At 39.6% G+C, this 16,606-nt stretch overlaps 1 protein-coding gene across 1 annotated transcript in view; it reads right to left on the reverse strand.

Annotated features, from left to right (window-relative positions):
• Positions 1–5,112: 5,112 nt before the first annotated feature.
• Positions 5,113–16,606, reverse strand: part of LOC112072401 (uncharacterized) — a 16,963-nt gene continuing 5,469 nt past the window's right edge. The window contains exons 2-3 of the mRNA XM_024139808.2: positions 8,780–8,839; positions 5,113–7,022 (exon numbers count right to left, since the gene is read on the reverse strand). Of these exons, the coding sequence (XP_023995576.1) occupies positions 6,268–7,022; positions 8,780–8,839 (815 nt within the window). The 3' untranslated portion in view covers positions 5,113–6,267. The remainder of the gene's footprint in view (positions 7,023–8,779; positions 8,840–16,606) is intronic.

Genomic DNA, 16,606 nt, shown 5'->3' on the forward strand with positions numbered 1-16,606 from the left:
TTTACCATAACTTGGCTAGTTTAGTACTTCATCCCGGATCCGGAGCACCTCATCAGTAAAAAGCTGCTAGCATGCCTCGCTAGCGCACAAGTAAAAATACTAGCATCTAAATATCATGAAATCACAAGTCTTCCAGACACCAGATGAAAGATACACAATCTTGTGAATCCAGCCATCATTTTGATTTTTTAAAATGTTTTACAGGGATACACAATATGTATTTCTTTAGCTAACCACGATAAGCAAAAGACTTCAACTTTTTTTTTCTCCAACCATTTTCTTACTGCCTAGGTAGCTTTCACAACTTCGACCAAATAAAGATATAAAATAGTCACTAACCAAGAAAACACTTATAAGATGACAGTCTGGATAACATTTATATTGTTTGCATATGTTTGTTTCGAAAATGTGCACTTTTGCAGTAAAATCACATTCTACATTGCAGCTGCAATCTGAAATAGCGCCGAAGGCAGCCAGAATAATTACAGAGACCAACGTCAAAATACCTAAATAACTCATTCATAAAAAAACGATTTCTGAAAATATTATTGGTGTACAGCATAAATTTGTGAATCAGCCAATATTTCCGATTTTTTTTAAGTGTTTTAACAGCGAAAACCCTAAGAATATATATTTAGCTAACCACAATAGCCAGAACACAAGCCATTTACCAGCAGCAAAGGTTTAGGCGATCGTAACGAACAGCAAAAAAGATATATAATTTTTGACTAACCTCATAAACTTCATTCAGATGACCAGTCTGTAACATCATAATATACACAATGCATATAGGGATTTGTTTCGAAAAATTTGCATATGTAGCGGCACCAAATCGTGATTATACAATGTGAATAGTAGCCAAACTTCAAGCAATCTGTCCCGGCGCCATCTTGCGAGAGGCACCTAATCTTAATCATAAACTAATCATAACTTGACGAAAAAATACAGGTTGGTCAGCAAATGAAAAGATACATTAGTTCTTAATGCAACCGATGGGTATAGATTTTAAAATTAACGTTACTACGACATACAGCGGCGTTTACAGCGAGACCGGTGGCCTGAAATTAATGTGCCGGAAATTTATTGTTTAACATTTTTCAACATAAATGACGACATTAACCAGCATAAAGGACTTCTTACTATTTAGTTGGCTTCCATCGAATCTTTGGCAAGTTGTCCTTTTGCTCCATCTAATAATCGGTTGCTCGGCTGTTAGCAATATCGTCTTCAAACCGTGTAATTAGCAGCAAATTAGCATTATCTGGCCCAGACATGCCCACTCTTCAAAACGCAGGCAAATGAAAATTCGAAAATCGCAATATTACTCATATAAACTTATATAACTCGGTTTTAAATAACCAGCGTATGATTTTCTAACACCATATTCGAATAAAATCAGAGCCGGGGATATATCTAAGCCTATAACGAGAGTCTTTTCAGATGCCATCCTGAGCTCTGTTCTTGCGTCATGGCGAACGTTGAAAAGAAAGCACTCCACGTTCCAGCCATTATATATGGCCTTCAGATTCTGCTAGCAACACTTCCCTTCTCCCGCTTGCTGACATCTAGGGCGAAGGCGCATGCCAGTGCATGCTTGGCCCCTAGAATACAATGATAAATTATAAACTGACCCTGTGAACAGAGACCTCGATTTTGAGATTTTCAGTTCCTGGACAGGAGTAGCCTGCAACTTGGAGTTCTGTATTTCTACAGATATAATTCAAACGGTTTAGAAACTAGAGAGTGCTTTTTCCTATCCAATAGTATAATTAATATGCATATGTCGAGCTCAAAATTTGGAGTACAGACGGCAGTTTAATTTGGGGAACAAATTTTTTACAAAGTCGAAATGGCGCCCCATAGACAAAAGGATAACAAAGCTTGCGTATATTGCGAGACAGCGCCCGCCAAACGGCATGAAATAGGAATCAACATTTTCCACAGAAAATACGACAATAACCTATAAATTGTTCTTACTTTGTTGAGCTATCCATTCAGAATGTTGTACAAGGATTCTTGGTCTGTCCCGTTCCTGACCTGTTTTTCCTTTGTTTAGCTTTATTGTTAGTCAGGACGTGAGCTGGTGGGACAGTCTATGGTTATGTGTTCTTGTTTAGGTTCATTGGTATTAGCCTCTATTATGGTTCTCAATCAGGGGCAGGTGTTTGACGTTTCCTCTATGATTTCGAGAACCACTTATTAAAGGCATAGGCTGTTCACACGTTTGTTTTGGGTGATTGGTCTTCCGTGTACAGTGTTTGTTACACACGAGGGACTCGTTTCGTTTGTCTAGTCTGTGTCCTGGTTCGTGCGTTCTTTCGTGTTGCTGTTAGTTCTCATGTTCAGGATCTGGTCTACGTCGTTTGTTATTTTGTAATTTTCTCACAGTTTGTTACATGTTCGTCTTGTTTTAAATTAAAACCTCATCATGGTATTCCAACAAGCTGCGTTTATGGTCCGAATCCATGCTCCTCCTCCAAACGAGGAGGGAGAACAGCCGTTACTATGGTCAAGGAATAAATCGTTAGTTTGGTTTTAGAAATGTCCTTTTCTCCTGCTTGATTAGCAACCTTAGCTAGCCATGTGGCAGCGAACATGCCCATCGTTCTGCTTGACAGCCAAAGAAAGCGAAAATTCCAAAAGTCCCAATAAACGTTGAATAAACTGAGTAGAACTCGGTTGAAAAAAAACTACTTTATGATGCTTTATATCAAAACATTTATTCAAAATTAAATCAGAGCCGGAGATATCCGCCGTGTATACCGGACGCTTTTTAGAGCCAACTGTCGACGTTACATTCGCGCGCCAGAGAAGACAAAAAAATTTCAGACCTGCACACTCCAAGAGGCTCTTTCCGACCTCAGATCAAGCTAGACACCCCAATTCCACCTTCCACTTGCCTGGTTACATCTAGTGGAAGGCGTATGAAGTGCATTGCATATCGTTCCAGGCCCTGGAACAGAGCATCGTTTTTCACTTTCAGATTTTTTACACTTTCTTATGGAAAGTTTTGCTGCAAAATGTTTTCTGTTTTTTTCTCAGATATAATTCAAACAGGTTTAGAAACTTGAGCAGTGTTCTATCCATAGTAATTAATAATATGCATATGTACGATCTAGAATAGAGTACCGAGGGCCAGTTTAAATATTAAGACAAGGCACGATTTTTTCCAAAACTGAAAACCAGCACCCCCCTATTGGACAAGAATTCAAGCTGCACAGATCGCAGGAGCGACTAGAGGTTGAATTGTGGCTTCTAACCCTAACGGTTCTCCTGCTGTCAGCCCAAAAGCACCTGAATTTAGGGCCAGGCTTTCATTATGGCCCTAACTTTTTTCACGGTCGCTGCGCTCAAGCCCACCGATCAGGAAGGCAATCGGTACAAGCGCTGGGCATCTCTTTTTGAACTCGGCACAGCGAGAAGATGATTATGGTATGCCATTGTAGGTTCGTGTGTGTCTTTAAGCCACCGCACTGTGCTCACTCCCAGTCCTTTGCACGTTGTGTGTGACGTTGTTTTGTGTGGGTTGAGAGCTATGTTGCTTTGACATATTGTGGTGAGAAATTACTGATTTACAGGTCCAATGAGGGTTGTAAATCATCAAATTTCTTAACGTTAGACTTAAAACTCAGGATTCTGTATAAAGCCTTACCCCAATTGAGGATATTGTTTACGTTACGCGATTCCTGTGCCAACCGGCATAGGTTGCCTCAAGATTGGAAGGGGCGATCCACCGGCGTTTCAAAGGTAAAAAAGTCACATCTTTTCAAAAACCCTCCTCCTCATTCTCAGTTTATAGAAATGTGATTACGGTCAACCCTTCATGACTGCCAAAATCAGTCATTTCTCAGACAAATGTCAAAGAAAAGCTACTCCACCACACACCAACACAAGCAAGGGACGTTTATGAAAAATGTACTCAAAGTTTCAAAAAAGCCCAACGCGCTCCACTTAAAGTGAAAATTTTCATATTGCAGTCAAGACCCAAGGAGTTCAAATTTTGAACATTGCAGATGATTTTTTCCAAACGTATCACCCCTTAAACAAGTGCTTTCTGGACGTTTTCGAAATTCTTTCGATTTTTTTTTGGGTCAATAAGCACATTGTATAAGATCTGTCATGAACATACTTTTCATTATTTTATGTCTAATATAAAAATTAAAAAAATTACTTTTTTATTTACTTTTTTAAAACTTTTACTCCGCCATCTATTGGATTTTTGCAGTGTTTCACTTGGCATTTGCCATATGCATTTGCAATATGTTTTGAATGAAACGGCGTCCAAATAAGTGGTATTGTACATCGTATATATGTTTCATACGCGTGCCAATAAGATCCCATTCATTTTTGTCCATTTCAGGGGGGTGTTCCCTTACTTGTTGTAAAATGTTGTATGCTTTTGTAAGCGGGCACTGTCCTCAGATAATCGCATGGTATGCTTTCGCCGTAAATCCATTTTGAAATAGTACAAAGCGGCTGGATTAACAAGAAGTTCATCTTTAAGTTTATGTATAACACTTGTATTTTTTATGAATGTTTATTATGACTATTTCTATTTTTGAATTTGGCGCTCTGCAATTTCACCGGATGTTGTAGAGGTGGGTCGCTAGCGGAACGCCTGCGCCAGAAAGGTTAAAAACGTAACTTTCTGTGATGTTTTTGTGTTATTATGTGATAATATTTGTGTATTATCTTTATTTTCTTAAACATTACAAAATGTTTCTGAAGTAAATGTTTGTGTCTTTATACTCTAATTTTGCTTTCTCTGGCACACACTACTGGTCAACATGAGCTACACAAATTATTCTTACGTGTGCCAGGCCTTACAGTCCCAAGATAGAAGGGGAGAGAAATGGCCTTGCCAAAATCCCCTCCCCCTTCTAATTTCCTTTATTTTGTGGCTTGAGTCAAATACTTTCTGTGGCACACATCAGAGTCAAAGACTTTCTATAGAACAAACTTCACATCAGGATAGGCAACCGAAATTAAAATTAATAATGAATATATGTGTGTTATATTAAACATAGAGGGAGTCAAATGGGAAGAAAAATGTAGGCAAGCAATAAACATTTCAGAACAACTACTAGTCGAATAAGACATGGGAGAGATGACGAATTTTGACAAAGATATTTATTTATAGACTAATACACTTGAAACAAATAGCCAAGCCAAAAACTGCAGACATTTCTAGTGCCTCCCCCGCGATCAAACCAACATAAAACATAAAATGAAACGCAGCCTAACGTGATCAGAAATCTCAACTAGCAAGCAAGTCGCAGCAATGAAGAGTTGAGTGCAGTTTTTTGGCTCCCCCATCAGGATGATCAGTCCCTCAGATGGGGTCTAAAAACTCTAACCACTACTTTAACACACTTCTATCAATGGGCTAGCCTTTAGGGTTCCTCCTAGAATTTTACCTTAACTGAGATTAATACAAATCAAAATATGAGTATAGTAAAAAACAAAAAAACATTTTAGCTAAAAAGCTACAGCAAAAATATTATTCCAGCAGTCGACAGGGTCTTCCAGCAAGCTCAAAGAGAGTTCTCCCCTTCTCTAAAATCATGCCTCCTTTATACCCYCCATCTTCATTTCTGCTAATCCCCCATGATGCACTCGGGCTCCCGAGTGGCACAGCGGTCTATGGCGCTGCATCTCAGTGCATCTCTGTGTCACCACAGTCCCTGGTTTGAATCCAGGCTGTATCACATCCTGCCATGATTGGGAGTCCCATAGGGCAGCGCACAATTTGCCCAGCGTTGTCTAGGTTTGGCCGGGGTAGGCGTCATTGTAAATAAGAATTTGTTCTTCACTGACTTGCATAGTTAAATAAAAAATAAAAATAAAATTCTGTGGTTAACACCTGATGTGGAAATCGCTCCTTTCCCCACCTAGGCAGGATGTTTGTTTACACAGGATGCCTGCCTTGATGGGATGTAATCTTAAATCTCCAACAACATAAACATTTGAAAATTATAACCTTTCATGATCAACCTTCTCCTAAGGCCTTGTTGCTCTAAGCTTAACAAACATATGCATCATACCTTAAAGCAAACAACATTACCATAATATTATTAACTATTACTGCGTTACTTCAATCCCCCTTTATCCCCCACTGCTCAAAATTGTGTATCAATTCTGCCCAAATATGCCTAATTTGTTTATTAATAACTTTTTATCTTAAAAATTGTGCACTCTCTTCAAACAATAGCACGCTATTATTTCACTGTAATAGCTAATGTAAATTGCACAGTGCAGTTAGATAAACTAATCTAAAGCTCCCTTCTGTTCCTCAGCTCTCTTCTTCATCTCCTCCAGTTTGTGAACCTTCTCTGTGTTTCCTGTCTCCTTCATCTTGTCAATCAGGAAACCAAGATGCAGAGCAGTGGACAGTGAGAGGGACTTCAAAGAGATCTCTTCCAGTTTGATGATGCACTGGTAGGATTCCTCCACCAGTGTGGCCTTCTGGAGAGTGAACTGCTTCAACTCTGTCTGAAGTCTGGTGATCACATTCCCTTTCTCCCCAACTGCCTTCTCATCAATAGTATACTTATTTTTCAATTCCTCATATGTCCTTTGAACCATCCTGGTGTTGTTAACATATATTTTGTTTTCTTTGACGTGTTGATTGTGGTGACATTTCCCAGTACACACAGTGCAGTGACAATTTTTCATCACAATGCACCATGAGGGACTTGGGGCCAACCAGCATCCTGGATAGTGGCAGTTCTCCTGACAGTCTTTGCATGTGGTAGCCTGTTTAGTAAAACTTAGGATTGATGATTTTATTGGGACTTTCTCATTGTAAGACACTGGAACAGGGAATGAAAAGTTCTTGTTTTCATCAATTTCTTTCTTGTGTTTCTCCAGGGCTTCTTGAGTTTGCTTGATTTCATCCTGCTTCAGAYCAATCATTTCAATCCGTCCATGCAAGTTGCAGACACATGCTTCTAGCTGTTTGCACTCTCTCAAAACTTCTTCAGTCATCTTCACGTTTCGAGGTGTTATTCTATCCAGGAACTCTGTGAACAGCAGGCAAAAACAAATCTGAGGAGCAGGTTCAAACCAAATATTGTCCTGTGTAGATTTTGGGTACTTGTGTTCTTTGATATCACCCAGTTTAAGAGGTCTACTGCGAGATTGTATGGGGCCAAACCCGAAACTCTGGCCARCTGGTCACATGTTATTTCCAATTTGCAGGAACTTATTAAGCAATGTTTATTCTGGCAAATGAAAGATCACATTGTCCTGCTGAATGTCTTWCCCATGTGGCTCTTGTTTGCTGGCCCTTGAGGTTAAGTTGAATTGTCTACGTGTCTATTTATTGAAATCAATCACTGCTTCACTGCCAAATAATGCAATATATGTTGCAATGATTTTGGTGGTTGTTTTTCTTTAAGTTTTTTTGTCTAATCTCATTTCTATTTGTTTTGTCTAATTGTTTGTCTGTGTGTCCATTCTGGTCCCCCTTATTGAACTGATCATACTATATACACTGAGTGTACAAAACATTATGGACACCAGCTCTTTCCATGACATGCACTGGCCAGGTGATTCCAGGTGAAAGATATGATCCCTTATTGATGTCACTTGTTAAATCCACTTCAAACAGTGTAGATGAAGGGGGGAGACAGGTTAAAGAAGGATTTTTAAGCCAATTGAGACATGGATTGTGTATGTGTGCCAGACGGTGAATGGGCAAGTAAAAATATKTAAGTGCCTTTAAACAGGGTGTGGTAGTAGGTGCCAGGCGCACCAGTTTGTGTCAAGAACTGCAACCCTGCTGGGTTTTTCACGCTCAACAGTTTCCCATGTGTATCAAGAACAGTCCACCACCCAAAGGACATCATGCCAACTTGACACAACTGTGGGAAGCATAGGAGTYAACATGGGCCAGCATCGCTGTAACTCAATAACTCAATATTAGGAAGATTTTCCAAATGTTTGGTACACTCAGGGTAGACCCTTAAAATATTATATTTTCTAAGAAAAAAAATCTGTAAAAGTACACATTGGTCTTGTTTCCATTTTGAGAAATCATATTAAACATATCTGAATCCTAATAGACTGTCACACCCTGATCTGTTTCACCTGTCTGTGATTGTCTCCACCCCTCTCCAGGTGTCGCCCATCTTCCCCCATTATCCCCAATGTATTTATTCCTGTGTTCTCTGTTTGTCTGTTGCCAGTTTGTCTTGTCAAGTCAACCAGTGTGYTTTTCTGAGTTCCTGTTTTTCCAAGTCTCTGTTTTCTAGTCCTCCCTGTTCTGACCTTTGCCTGCCCTGACACTGAGCTCGCCTACCTGACCATTCAGTCTGCCTGCCACTCTGTACCTCCTGGACTCTGACMTGGTTYATGACCGTTTGCCTGTCCACGGTCTCTTGCCTGCCCCTTGTTTTATAATACATGTCAGAGACTCAAACCATCTGCCTTCCATGTCTGCATCTAGGTCTCACCCTGTGTCGTTATAAGACACCTTAATAATGCATAATATGACTTATTAACTTTAACTTCTCTAAAGCCTGTAAAGTCCCCCAATAAATGTTCTTCTAAATATTGTGACCGATGGGATTAAATGGATTTTAAGTGGAGTAAAGCTGGTTTCCCTGATTCAGGTTAAACCTGACTATTCTTCATTGAGAATGTTTTTACTCTGGGAGTAGGCTTAATCTAGGCCATGAAACCATACCCAAATATGTATAATTGTGTCTGTCAATAACCTTAAACCTTCAATAACATTTGAAATGACAATGAAATCTGTTGACACTTACTTGCATACCATGATGGTCTTTAGTTGTGTAATACACCCAGGATGATAAGGTTGACAGGTGAGTTATCTCTGTAAACAGAGAACATGGCATTCAACTGAGGAATGTTATACTGTATATGAACAATAAAACTAATCAACAATCTCAGTAACGGTGAGAACTCAACAAATTCTTGGAGTTTATAAAAGCCTTTACATTTTTATTTAACCTTTATTTAACCAGGTAGGCCAGTTGAGAACACGTTCTCATTTAACTTAAGGATGAATCTCAAACCGAACACTTGGACCTGAAGGGTCCACATGCTTCCCAATCCGAAATAGTTCTAAACAGTTTTGTTATATACAGTGGGGCAAAAAAGTATTTAGTCACCACCAATTGTGCAAGTTCTCCACTTAAAAAGATGAGAGAGGCCTGTAAATTTCATCATAGGTACACTTCAACTATGACAGACAAAATGAGAAAACAAATTCCAGAATATCACATTGTAGGATTTTTAATGAATTTATTTGCAAATTATGGTGGAATAATAAGTATTTGGTCACCTACAAACAAGCAAGATTTCTGGCTCTCACAGACCTGTAACTTCTCTTTAAGAGCTCCCTCTGTCCTCCACTCGTTACCTGTATTAATGGCACCTGTTTGAACTTGTTATCAGTATAAAAGACACCTGTCCACAACCTCAAACAGTCACACTCCAAACTCCACTATGGCAAGACCAAAGAGCTGTCAAAGGACACCAGAAACAAAATTGTAGACCTGCACCAGGCTGGGAAGACTGAATCTGCAATAGGTAAGCAGCTTGGTTTTGAAGAAATCAATGTGGGAGCAATTATTAGGAAATGGAAGACATACAAGACCACTGATAATCTCCCTCGATCTGGGGCTCCACGCAAGATCTCACACCCGTGGGGTCAAAATGATCACAAGAACGGTGAGCAAAAATCCCAGAACCACACGGGGGGACCTAGTGAATGACCTGCAGAGAGCTGGGACCAAAGTAACAAAGCCTACCATCAGTAACACACTACACGCCAGGGACTCAAATCCTGCAGTGCCAGACGTCCCCCTGCTTAAGCCAGTACATGTCCAGGCAGTCTGAAGTTTGCTAGAGAGGATTTGGATGATCCAGAAGAAGATTGGGAGAAGTCATATGTTAGATGAAACCAAAATAAACTTTTTGGTAAAACTCAACTCGTCGTGTTTGGAGGACAAAGAATGCTGAGTTGCATCCAGAACACCATACCTACTGGTGAAGCATGGGGTGGAAACATCATACTTTGGGGCTGTTTTTCTGCAAAGGAACCAGGACGACTGATCCGTGTAAAGGAAAGAATGAATGGGGCCATGTATCGTGAGATTTTGAGTGAAAACCTCCTTCCATCAGCAAGGGCATTGAAGATGAACGTGGCTGGGTCCTTTCAGCATGACAATGATCCAAACACACGCCCGGGCACGAAGGAGTGGCTTCGTAAGAAGCATTTCAAGGTCCGGAGTGGCCTAGCCAGTCTCCAGATCTCAACCCCATAGAAAATCTTGGAGGGAGTTGAAAGTCCGTGTTGCCCAGCAACAGCCCCAAAACATCACTGCTCTAGAGGAGATCTGCATGGAGGAATGGGCCAAAATACCAGCAACAGTGTGTGAAAACCTTGTGAAGACTTACAAAAACGTTTGACCTCTTGCTATGCCAACAAAGGTATATAAACAAAGTATTGAGAAAACTTTTTGTTATTGACCAAATACTTATTTTCCACCATAATTTGCAAATAAATAAATTAAAAAATCCTACAATGTGATTTTCTGGATTTTTTTCCTAATTTTGTCTGTCATAGTTGAAGTGTACCTATGATGAAAATTACTCTCTCATCTTTTAAGTGGGAGAACTTGCACAATTGGTGGCTGACTAAATACTTTTTTGCCCCACTGTATTATGGTGGAATTTTTGTGACCTTTTTGTTTAGTTTTGGCTGTTTTTGGCTGTTCGGCACACAAAATATTTTCTTGAGGCAAGCCAAAGTTTGGTAGCCGAAGTCTACGCACCTTCGTCAGTTATTGGTTAACAGCACGGATTCTTCAATAAAATGTTTGTTGTCATTCAATGATAGACAACTCGTTTTCATGCACATTTTCACTTGAGAAATACTGCACCAAACATCTTAGTTARATGTAAAATTACACAACTAAGACCTCTTCAGCTATTTTTTCCACTATCATATTAATTCAGACTATTTTGAGGAAGTATACTGGCTACGGCATCTCAAAAGCAACAAACAGTAATATGTGAAGGTCTCYTAAAAATAGAATTTCATAATGTTTTGGTCACCGAGAAAAAAGTACATGGCTAGCTAGTAAGCTACAGTAGGTTCTACCATTTCACAATAGCCTGTAATCACTAGTTATTACTTCTAAACAAAATACAATTATGGGTGGATTCTTGTTGTTTGGTTTACTGTTTGAACAGTCACTGAGATTATATTTGGTTATCAATGCAAAACAGACCCCTTTGTTGAATAGCCTAAAAAGCTTGTAGATCAGATCAAGGAACCAAGTGACAGCACTGCCCCCACAGCTGCAGAAGGATTGATAAGGTTTGTCACAATTTGAAAGTATGTTGAAAGCCGAAGCGTATTACATGGAGCAGCTCCTTTTGTGACGAAAAACGACATTGTAGCGCTTGTAGTAAGCTTTAGAGGGAACATTGGTTGTGACTATGTTGTTGCTAGGTAACAACACACTGAGATTGCTGGGAAGAAGCTACCAAGGGCACCGAGTCGGCACAGGGGTGAACAACTCCATTATTTTTGGTGTCGGCTCTGAGTCCTGTGGTCGGAGTCAAAAGAGTCGACTCTTCCTCGACTCCCAATACATGCTGAAACGTAGTCCTACTAGGAAGACAMATTTTTTTGTTCTAGTGAGGACTGGTATGAGCAGGATGCTGCCAAATCGGTGTAGAGATTGTGCTGCATCATCCCATGGGATCTGTCAAGGCTGCGCACAGCAGAAATATCACTGAAATATTTCTATATGAAAATATGTGCACTCACTACTGTAAGTCGCTCTGGATAAGAGTGTCTGCTAAATTACTAAAATGTAAAAAAATATATATATATAAATATTCAAACAAAATAGGCTTTTTATTATTATTTTTTTTATCCCAGCCTTTTGCCTCTTGCTAGTCCGTCATTGCAAATAAGTATTTGGTTTTAATTGAATTACCTGGTAAAATAAAATAAATACAACATTATCTGTGTAACAGTTGGGCTAATGGGACAATTTTGAGTACATATTTCTCATCCCTGGAATGAGGTACGTTTTACGARCCATATCCCGTGCCGGCTCTGCGGTGTCTTAATCTACACAGGAATGCTGTCCGACCCTAGTGCAACTTTGAGCAAGTGGGTCAGATCTACTGGCTACTTTGGGACACAACATCAGGAGTCTGTGAAAGCCGGCTATATCGTGGTAGGGTTATTTTCCGTCACCACCCACCAGAACGATACATAACTCATGGAGTCCAACCAATACACAGATGCCCAATGTTGTGTCCCAAAGATATTTTCCAAACTGTCAGTAATTTAATTTTTTTTCCTCGTTCAATTTATTATTATGATGGACGCCTGGTGTGTAGGTTTTTATTCTGGGCATAAAGATATTTCAACATCAGTGGTTCTCAAACCTCTCCTCGGTCCCCCAGCCGTTCCATGTATTTGATCTGTTCCAGAGCTAGCACACCTGATTCAACTTGTCTACTAATCATCAAGCCCTTAACTAGGGGATTCAGGTGAGTTAGGGGGTCCCTGAGGAGAGGTTTGAGAACCACTGGTCTAGACAGGGTACACTGATAACTCGTGCTTTGCTGCCAAATGTACAGGTGTCCCAATAATATTTAAATTGAGAAAGTGTGATCATAATCATTATTTTAGCAATCCATGGCAGATGTCCCTCCTAATAAAAATGTCCCCCATCCTGCTGATTTGAGCTGTTGAACAGTATGTGTACTTGAGATGCGTTTATGGATGAGAAAGTGAACTTGCMGGTTCCAAAATATTTAGCTCAGTGGGGAAATTTTGGATGCCCTGCTTTGTGATCTATTGCCAAGGACATCAACAGCCAGGGTTTCATTAAAATAAGCTATAGGCACAATACTTTATATTGCACATTTAGACCCAATTAAACTGACTCATTTGGCAATGTGTTCAACTTTAAAATGTAGACCTAATTAAACTGATGCATTTGGCAATGTGTTTAACTTCAATTCGCTGGCACACAGTAAGGTCTCCAAAAAGTCAGAGTCAAGCTTACCTCAGGTGTTCAAAAGCACATATCAGACCAAAGGCCTAATGCTTCTATGCTTTTTTATAATTTTTAACTAAGAAAACTTATTTTATTTTAAGAATGTGAAATGTCAGAATAATAGTAGAGAGAATGATTTATTTAAGACTTTTATTTCTTTCATCAATTCCCAGTGGGTCAGAAGTTTACATACACTCAATTAGTATTTGGTAGCATTGCCTTTAAATTGTTTAACTTGGGTCAAACGTTTTGGGTAGCCTTCCACAAGCTTCCCACAATAAGTTTGGGTGAATTTTGGCCCATTCCTCCTGACAGAGCTGGTGTACTGATGTCAGGTTTGTAGCCCTTTGCTCGCACACGCTTTTTCAGGTCTGCCCACAAATGTTCTATAGGATTGAGGTCAGGGCTTTATGATGGCCACTCCAATACCTTGACTTTGTTGTCCTCAAGGCATTTTGCAACAACTTTGGAAGTATGCTTGTGGTCATTGTCCATTTGGAAGACCCATAGACTGATGTTTTGAGATGTTTGCTTCAATATAGCGCACATAATTTTCCGTCCCTCATGATGCCATCTATGTTGTGAAGTGCACCAGTCCCTCCTGCAGCAAAGCACCCCACAACATGATGCTGAACCCTTGAGCTTCACGGTTGGGATGGTGTTCTTCGGCTTGCAAACTCCCCTCTTTTCCTCCAAACATAAACGATGGTCATTATGGCCAGTTCTATTTTTGTTTCATCAGAATTTCTCCAAAAAGTATGATCTTTGACTCGTTTGACTGTGGATATAGATACTTTTGTACCTGTTTCCTCCAGCATCTTCACAACGTCCTTTGCTGTTGTTCTTGGATTGATTTGCACTTTCGCAGTACATTCATTCATCTCTAGGAGACAGAACGCGTCGCTTTCCTGAGCGGAATGACGGCTGCGTGGTCCTGTGGTGTTTATACTTGCGTACTATTGTTTGTACAGATGACGTGGTACCTTTCAGGTGTTTGGAAATTGCTCCCAAGATGAACAGACTTGTGGAGGTCTACAATATTTTTCTGGGGTTATTTCTTTTGATTTTCCCATGATGTCAAAGCAAAGAGGCACTGAGTTTGAAGGTAGGCCTTGAAATACATCCACAGGTACACCTCCAATTGACTCAAATTATGTCAATTAGTCTATCAGAAGCTTCTAAAATCATGACATCATTTTCTGGAATTTTCCAAGCTGTTTAAAAGGCACATCACTTAATGTATGTGTAAAGTTCTGACCCACTAGAATTGTGATAAGTGAAATAATCTGTCTGTAAACAATTGTTGGAAAAATGACTTGTGTCATGCACAAAGTAGATGTCCTAACCGACTTGCCAAAACTATAGTTTGTTAACAACAAATGTGTGGAGTGGTTGAAAAAMSAATTTTAATGACTCCAACCTAAGTGTATGTAAACTTCCGACTTCAACTGTATATACTGACCTCACGTCTCAACAAGCTTCTGATTGGTCAGTGTCAATACTCCTGGCCAACATTGGTTGGCAGATGTATGAAGTATGCCCACAGAATAGTTTTTCAAGGTCGAGGGGGGGTGTGAGAGAGAGGCATCAGCACGAGCTCAGCCATCCACATAAAGAGATGTGCGTGCAATTATTGAACTGGGAACATTTTCATSCTGGGAGAAATTTTACAGCATGACGTCACAATCAGAACACAATAAGAACGATTGGGAACTATTTCACACTGGGAAGATTTTTACATGACACAGGGGAGTGAAGTTGGATTTAATTTAATCTGATTTAAATTTACCATGAATTTTCCAGACCTTGTATAAACTGTTAGCCAGAGAAAACCTCAACAATAGTTAGTGGCTGAATTTATCCTCAAGCCGAATACTTTCTCCTTATTGTTAGTCTATATGATTATTTGATGTGTAATAAATAGCAGCTAAATATGGTATGTAGCTATAGATTGTAGTCTACACKGCGTAATGAAACAATTTCTAGTAAGCTAGTGTTTTGAGAGTGGACTGACTGTATTATTCAACTGGTCTCTGACTGTATTATTTGACCTTGTCTGCGTGCATTTCATATTAATATGGATGTAAATCCAAAACACTCCATTCAGTACAATATGTTATGTTTAGTATATGGTATGTATTAATTTGTGGATGTCCATCACCCATTTTGTAKGATATGTTACGAATTACAATTTGTATTATATGTTACGAATTTGCAAAACKTATGACATGTTACGAATTCTAGCTAGTTGGCAAATGTTAGCTAGCTCGCTACATTAGCTAGGCTAGGGGTTAGAGTCAGGGGTTAAGGTTAAGTTTAGGAGTTACGTTAAAGGGTTTTAAGGTTAGTTAAAAGTGTTACGGTTAGGGTTAGGTGAAGGGTTAGCTAAAAAGGGTTAAGGTCATGGGAAGGGTTAAGGTTAGGGTTAGGGGAAGGGTTAGCTAACATGCTAAGTTGTTAGAAATTACATAAAAAGTAGTAAGAAGTTGAAAAGTTGCTAAATAGCAAATGTTGAGATTCAAACTTTATGATGAGATTCGTAACCTTTGGGTTCCTAAACTTGTTGTCCATGAGATTGGAACTCTCAGCCTTTAGGGTTAGTAGACATTTGTGTAATATACTTACCGATCCACCCAGACCAGCCACCCTACTTTGGCTTTTGCCTTAAGGTACCATCCGTCTTATGTAACCATACCAAACGTAACATACTAAATTGAGATTCTAAGATTTGCATACGGAATAATACGAAGTGCTCTGAGACTAGGCTGTATTATTTGGCATTAATAAAATGGTTTTATGCACAACTTTCTATCCAAGCTGGGAAGGCTCATGTTCATGCAGGTTCAGGTAGGCTAAGACAGTTGTATATTCAAACAAAAATATATTGGTACCTGATTTAATATGGTGTCGCATCGAAAAAGTATTTTACAATCTGCAACGTATGAATTTCCAACTTGAATTACTGAACAAGTAGAAGAATTACATTACTGTCGCTAGCCAGAGGACAGACACCTCATATAACTTAGTGAAATGTTCGGCTTGACGACCAAATAAGCCTACCAATCCACTTTTATCCATTAGCTAAAGAAAAGCTATGGAATAGTTTAGCTATACTAATTGATAGCCTAATCTATACTTTAATATACGTTTGATGAATGTATGAGGCATAGCAAGACAAGACATTGCGAGATACTGATTGCCAAGATAGCCTATGCGCTTGGTTCCGACTGACCTCTCTCTTCCTCGCTGGCTCGCCAGCTCTTTCTCAATCTCTTCTCTATGAAAGATGTGTGTTCAGTCTTCAGTCGTTTGCGTGTAGAATAGCCTACTYATTGATTACCCCTACTTTAGTTAMCTTGCGAGACATTGCAAGCCGTGAAATTAAGCATTGCGAGATATAGCTTCTGATTACTGGGTGCAGGGTCCTGACTCTGCCTGGTAGATGCGAGTTTGTGTTCTCTGAAGTAGCCTATGGCAACTACTCAGTCTCATCCTTTGCACAAATACTGAATCTTAGGAGTCTAGGAGTCGATTCCACTACTTGACAC

Source organism: Salvelinus sp. IW2-2015, unplaced genomic scaffold (assembly GCF_002910315.2).
Source record: "Salvelinus sp. IW2-2015 unplaced genomic scaffold, ASM291031v2 Un_scaffold1914, whole genome shotgun sequence".
Taxonomy (NCBI): Eukaryota; Metazoa; Chordata; class Actinopteri; order Salmoniformes; family Salmonidae; genus Salvelinus; species Salvelinus sp. IW2-2015.